An 8,720-nucleotide genomic window follows, 5' to 3' on the forward strand; every position below is an offset into this window, starting at 1 on the left:
CTTCTTTTCTCTTTAAAAACCTGTTTTCTGTCTCATCATTGACTTCTTTTCTCTTTAAAAACCTGTTTTCTGTCTCATCTCTGACTTCTTTTCTCTTTAAAAACCTGTTTTCTGTCTCATCTCTGACTTCTTTTCTCTTTAAAAACCTGTTTTCTGTCTCATCATTGACTTCTTTTCTCTTTAAAAACCTGTTTTCTGTCTCATCATTGACTTCTTTTCTCTTTAAAAACCTGTTTTCTGTCTCATCTCTGACTTCTTTTCTCTTTAAAAACCTGTTTTCTGCCTCATCTCTGACTTCTTTTCTCTTTAAAAACCTGTTTTCTGTCTCATCATTGACTTCTTTTCTCTTTAAAAACCTGTTTTCTGTCTCATCATTGACTTCTTTTCTCTTTAAAAACCTGTTTTCTGTCTCATCTCTGACTTCTTTTCTCTTTAAAAACCTGTTTTCTGTCTCATCTCTGACTTCTTTTCTCTTTAAAAACCTGTTTTCTGTCTCATCTCTGTCTTCTTTTCTCTTTAAAAACCTGTTTTCTGTCTCATCTCTGACTTCTTTTCTCTTTAAAAACCTGTTTTCTGTCTCATCTCTGTCTTCTTTTCTCTTTAAAAACCTGTTTTCTGTCTCATCTCTGACTTCTTTTCTCTTTAAAAACCTGTTTTCTGTCTCATCTCTGACTTCTTTTCTCTTTAAAAACCTGTTTTCTGTCTCATCTCTGTCTTCTTTTCTCTTTAAAAACCTGTTTTCTGTCTCATCTCTGACTTCTTTTCTCTTTAAAAACCTGTTTTCTGTCTCATCTCTGACTTCTTTTCTCTTTAAAAACCTGTTTTCTGTCTCATCATTGACTTCTTTTCTCTTTAAAAACCTGTTTTCTGTCTCATCTCTGACTTCTTTTCTCTTTAAAAACCTGTTTTCTGTCTCATCACTGACTTCTCTTCTCTTTAAAAACCTGTTTTCTGTCTCATCATTGACTTCTTTTCTCTTTAAAAACCTGTTTTCTGTCTCATAACCGACTTCTTTTCTCTTTAAAAACCTGTTTTCTGTCTCATCTCTGACTTCTTTTCTCTTTAAAAACCTGTTTGTCTGCATCTCAGCAGCTTTTTACGATCATTCTGCATTCATCTGTAGCTGTTTTTGCATCTTTTGGCGGTCAGTATTTGTGTGTTTCGGTGACATTTTACAGGTTCTGACTCATAAAACAACTAAGGAAACTAAGTCAGTCGCTCTGCCGTTAAAACAACCAAAACCTGAGCTGAAAATCGTTCTTATTTTCAAACAGCAACAGGAAGTGACCTGAGAGCTGGGAGACAGCCCCACTCTGGCCTCAGCTCCAGTTTGTGAGATCCTGGATGAAACAGATCTCTGATTAGCAGCCTCGGCGTTAGCGGCTGGCGCTCGCTGCTGTTTATGAAGTGAGACTCCAGCTCTGCTAATTCAATCCAACCTCCCTCCTCTGAGCCTTTCTTTCCTTCCCTCCACTCATTCACCTCTGCAAACAATCAGCCTTCCTCCTCCTCCTCCTCCTCTGCATAAGCAGGGAGCAGAGCTGGAGAAACACCCGGAAATGAGTTCAGGGAGATACTTCTCCATAATCAAGCCCATTAATCATAAAAGGCTGTCAAATTTGACTTTGGGGACAATTTGTCAGCCGATCTTGCCCACTCCGCTTTTGTCACTGTTGGCTCTTGTATTCTGTAAGGATGATTGACACTCCAAACGCCGGTGAGTAGAATAGCTAGTTTGTGCTAATATGCATAACCGCGGCTTTCATGAATAAGAATAAGGCGGCACAGAGGGTCTCCTTCAAAGGGCCCGCCGCCGTTTGTCGCCGGCGCTCCAAATAGATGTTATTACCATTATAACAATATTTGTTTTCTTTCCTCGGGAATGGGCGACGGCGAGCTGCTAAATCAAATTTGTCGGAGCCCGTTCCAAGCGGCGGCGGAGGAGAAAAAGGGCTTTCAGGCTGCGACTGGGTGGGGATGATATCTGAAGGGTGACAGAGTGCTGAGGGACGTGGCCCTCGCCGCAGGGGCTGCCATGTTGGATGTGGCGCCTCCCGCCTCCCTGAGAGGAAGCAGCGAGCGGCGCGGCCTGAATCCATTACCGCGAATGAAAGAAGGATTCATTGTGGGATCCCAAAGAGACTTTTTGGAAGGATGCGGCGCAGCAGAGGATGAATGGGGATAATGCAGCAGGACGACGGCAGCAGCAATCAGCGGCGAATCCCAAACCGGCGCCGCGTACATACATCCCAACTTATAAAACAAGTGAGAGGCTCCAAGGGAGCTGCTGCAATAGAATAAAAAAGCCATTTAGCCTGAGAGGGAGGAGGGGCTCCGAGGCGCTGAACTCCTCCGGTTTCCCATCTGAACGGGTCGTGATGTGAGGCCGCTTCAGTCCTGAAGCGCCAAACTTTTCTGTCCCACACGGGGGAAAAGCCCGGGAACTTTCTGCTGAGCAGGAGTTAAGCTGCCTGAATGTGTCGGGAACAGAAAGATTCTGTGTGAATAATCACTGAATGAACCTGTGATCGCAGGAGATTTCAGGTGCAGTCGGGCCTAAAATCAGCTGTTGGAGAACAGAGTTCAGGTGGATCTGCAGAGAGTTAAAGAACGAATCAGAACATCTCCATGTTCCATTAAAATTAATGCTTTAGTTTGTCCTGCTGGGTCCGAATGTGCAGCAGAACTCTGAAGGCAAACAGTGAAGTCCAGCCGGTGTGGGTCAGAACCATCACGCCTTCATCAGAAGGAACCAGAAGGTAAAAATAACTTTACACTGTGGAAAATACCCCCGACCCGACCCAGCCCGAACCAGCCTGACCCGACCCAGCCCAGCCCGAACCAGCCCGGCCCGACCCAAACTAGCCCGAACCAGCCCGGTCCGACCCGGCCCGAACTAGCCCGAACCAGACCGACCGGCCCTACTTTCACCTCTTTTTAATGTTAAGAATCAGAAGGTAAAAATAACTTTACACTGTGGAAAATACCCCCGAACCGACCCGACCCAGCCTGATCGGCCCGACCCAGCCCGGCCCAGCCGAGCCTGACCCGGGCCGGCCCGGTCCAACCCAGCGCCTGTGCCTCGGGGACATGAACCCACTCGTGTTCCAGGTGTTTCCTCCTCACAGAGGCGGGTGCAGCCTGCGGTTCCTCCATCTTCTCCTTCATCCACCGCCTCTGTTCCAGACGGCAGCAGCAGAAGAAGAAGAAGAAGAAGAAGAAGAAGAAGAAGAAGCTGCGACAGCGGTCAGGACCAAGAGAAGAGCTCAGATGGAGGATGAAAGAAGCCTTTAATGAACCTCAGGACAGGCAGCTCAGACTCGACCCCCCTGCAGATATTAAGCCCATTACTTTGTCTTATTAAAATCTGGCTGCACTCTGACCCCAGCGCCTCATTGGCTGCCTGCAGGGCCCGCGCTCCTCCCAGCCAATCAATACCGGCTGCCTCCCTGCTAAGAGCCGGAGTAATTGGAGAGTGGCGGCTGGCGGGCGAACCCTGACCCCCCCTGCTGCACCCCCCACCCCACGCATTACAGCGCCCATATGAAGACAGATTGCCTGATTTAGTGTAAACATATGCTGCAATTCCAGGCATCAGTGCCACTTTCTCCATCGTAATTTGTATTGATTTTTCTCTCCTCCTCCTCTCTGGGCGAGGACGCCGTCGCTCTCTGCTGCTGCCTCCTCAGGAGGAGGCGAGAGGGGGATTCTTTAGATATTTAATCAAGTATTTATCGCCCTCTCTCTGGTTGCTGCTCTTCACTGGCTGTGAAAGTGATCAAACGGTTGGTCGGCGTCCTGCTGATCGCCGCACTCTGCCATCAGGAGACTAAGTGACTGAGGAGAGGAAGAGGAGGAGGAGAAAGAGCGGCGCTGTGCAGCATGAGAGGAGACGAGCGGCGAGCCAGCGGCGAGCGAGCGGCAGATTCACGGGCTGATTGAAAAGCTCCGGCTCGATTAATGATGTCAGAAACAGTCTGAACGGTCAAATTAAAGCAGAATCACACGAAACCAGTTCAAACAAACTGCAAAACGGGGGTCAGGGGGCAGAAAGAAACGACCCAAAAAGACCAGAACGGGAAGAAGAAGAAGAAGAAGTTTCTCTTAATTTCCAAAAAGTGATGAAAAAAAAAGATAAGAAAACATTACAAATAAAAAGATTTTTTCTTCTAAACCGAGAAAAAGAGACACGAGAAGACGGTAAAATGCTTCCACATGAGGTAATAACAGCTGCAAAAGGGCCTAAAATGTGCAAAAAGACTTAAAAATGCAGCAGAAACACCATAAAGACAAAGAAATTAGTCCAGAGTTTCAGTTCTGATGCAGAAAAACTAAAGAAACGCACAATAAATACGTCAATATGCAGATAAATGACTAATAAAGCAGAAATTAACTGTAAAATATTAAAAAAACTGATTTAATTCAAAAAGTTTTATAAAAAAAAACAAAAATACAGGAATAAATAAAGAATTTAAAATGTAAAAATCTGTAAACAGATCACAAAGAAACGATTAAATCAATAAATAAAGTAATTGATTAGTTAAATAAATGACTTATTGACTTAATTATCGGCTCGTTTCTGTAGTTTTTTTATATAAAATCGGACCCTGGAAGGCGCCACGACCCGATCGGGTCCAAGATGAACTGAGACGGTCATTCAAGAAGAAGCTGATGGTTAGTCAGCTGATTTAACTACACTAACCATCAGTTAACCATCAGTTAACCGTCAGTTAACCGTCAGTAAACCATCAGCTAACCATCAGTTAACCATCAGCTAACCATCAGTTAACCAGTGAAAGACGCTTACAGCTGCCCAGGGGGGAGAACCGGTTCTGAGGACTGGTTCTGGGGGTCCTGGGGGGTCAGAGGTCAGGCAAAGGTGCCCCCCCTCCTCTTCATCGCCCCCCCCCAGCGGTTTACATCTATTTCTCGCCGCCTCTTCTCCATCTGCAGCCTCTTCTCCATCTGCAGCCTCTTCTCCATCTGCAGCCTCTTCTCTCATATTTACCAGCCGGAGATGATAACATGGCCGGGGGGGGGGGGCCCTGCTCACCTTTACCTTTCTGTTGCCGCGGTGATGGCCTCATGGAGGGCGCAGTCATGTCCCCGGCTTCTTCCTGTATTACACTTATCATTTCAAATCGACTGCAGATTCCCTCTGACTCCCCCGATGAGCCTCCATCTCAGCAGCAGCGGCGCCTGATTGATGCAGGTCAGCGGCGCCTGATTGATGCAGGTCGGCGCCGCGCGGCCTCGCCGCCCGGAGGTCTGACAGACGCACAACACGCTGATTTGTTTTGCTGCTTGTCAAGTGGCCGCGAGGCGTCAGAGCTGCCACATCACCGCGGAAACGTCCTTTCAGCCGCTTATTGATCTGCTTTATTTCCAACTTTCCATTCACCGCTCAGTCACCAAAACACCAGAAGAAGAAGAGAGCAGCTGCTCCCACATTAACCACCAAACATCTGTCTGTCAAGTCCAAACAAGTTTCATTTTCTGCTGAAAGCCGAGTTACGATCAGATGAAACGTGTCAAACATCTGAGGCAGAAACGCATCATGAGACAATCTAACAAATATTTCTCCTCTAATCTGTCGTCTGCATGATTCCAATCCAATACATCCGGTTTATAAAGGGTTTAAACGGGGTTTAAACAGGGTTTAAACTGGGTTTTTACAGGGTTTTTACACTGTTTTAACAGGGTTTACATGGGGTTTATACAGGGTTTAAATGGGGTTTTTACAGGGTTTTTACACTGTTTTAACAGGGTTTACATGGGGTTTATACAGGGTTTAAATGGGGTTTTTACAGGGTTTTTACACTGTTTTAACAGGGTTTACACAGGGTTTTTACACTGTTTTAACAGGGTTTTTACACTGTTTTAACAGGGTTTAAATGGGGTTTATACAGGGTTTAGACAGGTTTTTACACAGTTTTTACACTGTTTTAACAGGGTTTTTACACTGTTTTAACAGGGTTTAAATGGGGTTTATACAGGGTTTTTACAGGGTTTAGACAGGTTTTTACACAGTTTTTACACTGTTTTAACAGGGTTTAAATGGGGTTTATACAGGGTTTTTACAGGGTTTAGACAGGTTTTTACACAGTTTTTACACTGTTTTAACAGGGTTTAAATGGGGTTTATGTTTATGCATTTATCAGACGCTTTTATCCAAAGCGACTTACAGATAGGCAGATAGGGTAAGGGGGTCTTCCCTAAGGACCCCTACTGGAGACTTTCCCCAGATTTGAACCCAGATCTCCCACGTGAAGGGTGGCAATCATACCACTACACTATCCAGACAGGGTTTAAATGGGTTTTTACAGGGTTTAAACGGGGTTTTTACAGGGTTTAAACGGGGTTTTTACAGGGTTTAAACGGGGTTTTTACAGGGTTTAAACAGGGTTTTTACAGGGTTTAAACTGGGTTTTTACAGGGTTTACACTGGGTTTTTACAGGGTTTACACTGGGTTTTTTACAGGTTTAAACTGGGTTTTTACAGGGTTTAAACGGGGTTTTTACAGGGTTTAAACAGGGTTTTTACAGGGTTTAAACTGGGTTTTTACAGGGTTTAAACGGGGTTTTTACAGGGTTTAAACTGGGTTTTTACAGGGTTTATTTCCTTTATGTGTAGAACATGTTTAGTCTGGCTGATTGGACAGCAAACAGTACCTCTGACTAAAGGAAGGGGGCGTGGGAGAGCCCACGGGTCGGGTTTACGTCACAGACTTCATGCTCGCTCTGTTCTTCTTCTGTTGTACATTCATTTTGACTGCATAAGTTGACTATATCTCAACTTAAAATGTCTCAAAACTGCACTTTTAGTCGACAGTTAAGTGAGGAATGATGGACGACCAAAGCCTGAGCGACACGAAGAAGAAGACAACTCGCTCTTTTCCAGAGAAGAAGAGACTGGCTCTGCTGCCAGAGTGACATCATCTGGACTAAAACAGAAGTTTAGGCTCTGAACACGATGCTGAGGGAAAGATCTCATTCATTTCTTCCTAAACAAGCAGGAACACTCTCTAACCGTGGTAACTGGGGAGGAAGATGAAAGGGTATGTGCTGCGTTCACTGGCCTCGGGAACAGAAAACAGAACGATTTCAACTGAAAGAAGGTCGGGACGACTTTCACAACCGATTCGTGTCCATGAGACGAGAAAATGGACAAATAATCTCAGCGTTTTGGAGGTGAAAAGAAGAGAAGATTGTTGGTATAAAAAAAGCAGGAAATCTGAAACATTTTTATGTTGAATATCTGATGAAAATCCATTGAAGCTGTTCATCAGTGATCAGAGCTGCTGCTGATCGTCAATCGATCAATCAAACGTTTATTTGATATTTTTCAGACTGAAGCAACGATCGGCTTTAAGTTTGAAGTTAATTTGGACAAACTTTAGCTTGAAGAAGTGTCCTGTGGCTGGAACCGTGGGGACTAACTTCAGCGGCGGATGGAGACACCTTTGTGGGTGACACAGATATCTGGTTCAGGTGAGGGAGGCTGAAGGTTCCTCCACTCTTCCTCTGCTTCCTCCTCCGAGGGCCGCCCCGACGCACCGAGCTCTGCGGCGGGAGCCAACAAACGCCCAGATCCAGCATGTTAATCAGAGAGTAATTACCTCCCTGCGATTAGAGCCGAGCGCCGTGGCTGACGGGAACACGAGTGCCTCAAAGAAATAGGCCCCCCACCTGAGAAGTTATTATTTTCTGAGAATGCCCCCGCAGAAACGGCTAATTACCCGACATTAGCTCCGCGAGTCCCCGTTCCCTAAGTGGAGCGGCGCTCTGTGAGAGGAAATGTGGTGCGTCTCTGCTGAGAGTCGAAGGATTCCCCCGGCGGACAGCACACTTCTGCCGCCGTCTAATAAAAGACCAGAGAAGAAGAAGAAGAAGAAGAAGAAGAAGAAGAAGAAGAAGACGACACGCGCTCCCGGCCCGTCGGAGCGAGAGGTCACCTGTGAAACGCATCCTGACTCCTGACTTTAACCGCCTGAAGCAGCCGATGCTGTCGCACCTGCGGAGGAACTCAGGTCAGCCTGAACCAAAGAGGAAGTCCGAGCAGCTGGTCGCTCTGCAGCCACTGAAGGTGCAAAACTCAGGCGTCCTGTGGCTGATCTCCACAGCGACGCTCCGTCCGAACTGAGTAATTAATGTGAAGAATACGGCCGAGAACGCCAACAGCGAGGGGAACAGAAGCAGGAACAGAAGCAGGAAGTGAAACAGGAAGTGAAGCAGGAACAGAAGCAGGAAGTGAAGCAGGAACAGAAGCAGGAACAGAAGCAGGAACAGAAGCAGGAAGTGAAGCAGGAAGTGAAGCAGGAACAGAAGCAGGAACAGAAGCAGGAACAGAAGCAGGAAGTGAAGCAGGAAGTGAAGCAGGAACAGAAGCAGGAACAGAAGCAGGAAGTGAAACAGGAAGTGAAGCAGGAACAGAAGCAGGAACAGAAGCAGGAACAGAAGCAGGAAGTGAAGCAGGAAGTGAAGCAGGAACAGAAGCAGGAACAGAAGCAGGAAGTGAAGCAGGAAGTGAAGCAGGAACAGAAGCAGGAAGTGAAGCAGGAACAGAAGCAGGAACAGAAGCAGGAACAGAAGCAGGAAGTGAAGCAGGAAGTGAAGCAGGAACAGAAGCAGGAACAGAAGCAGGAACAGAAGCAGGAAGTGAAGCAGGAACAGAAGCAGGAACAGAAGCAGGAACAGAAGGAGGAAGTGAAGCAGGAAGT

The 8,720-nt window shown here is 46.3% G+C and overlaps 3 protein-coding genes across 3 annotated transcripts in view; all 3 read right to left on the reverse strand.

Annotated features, from left to right (window-relative positions):
- matr3l1.1 (matrin 3-like 1.1) overlaps positions 1 to 8,720 on the reverse strand; it is a 397,623-nt gene that overhangs the window by 320,289 nt on the left and 68,614 nt on the right. The window lies entirely within an intron of this gene.
- Positions 1 to 8,720, reverse strand: part of LOC140317651 (ubiquitin-conjugating enzyme E2 2-like) — a 211,570-nt gene that overhangs the window by 81,214 nt on the left and 121,636 nt on the right. The window lies entirely within an intron of this gene.
- Positions 1 to 8,720, reverse strand: part of LOC140318582 (transcription factor COE1-like) — a 137,175-nt gene that overhangs the window by 27,346 nt on the left and 101,109 nt on the right. Inside the window, exons 11-16 of the mRNA XM_072396397.1 lie at positions 7,441 to 7,623; positions 5,164 to 5,268; positions 4,921 to 4,992; positions 3,831 to 3,977; positions 3,000 to 3,177; positions 1,787 to 1,984 (exon numbers count right to left, since the gene is read on the reverse strand). Coding sequence (XP_072252498.1) covers positions 1,787 to 1,984; positions 3,000 to 3,177; positions 3,831 to 3,977; positions 4,921 to 4,992; positions 5,164 to 5,268; positions 7,441 to 7,623 — 883 coding nt within the window. The remainder of the gene's footprint in view (positions 1 to 1,786; positions 1,985 to 2,999; positions 3,178 to 3,830; positions 3,978 to 4,920; positions 4,993 to 5,163; positions 5,269 to 7,440; positions 7,624 to 8,720) is intronic.

The sequence above is a fragment of the Leuresthes tenuis genome, unplaced genomic scaffold, assembly GCF_036924035.1.
Source record: "Leuresthes tenuis unplaced genomic scaffold, fLeuTen1.0.hap1 SCAF_11, whole genome shotgun sequence".
Classification (NCBI taxonomy): domain Eukaryota; kingdom Metazoa; phylum Chordata; class Actinopteri; order Atheriniformes; family Atherinopsidae; genus Leuresthes; species Leuresthes tenuis.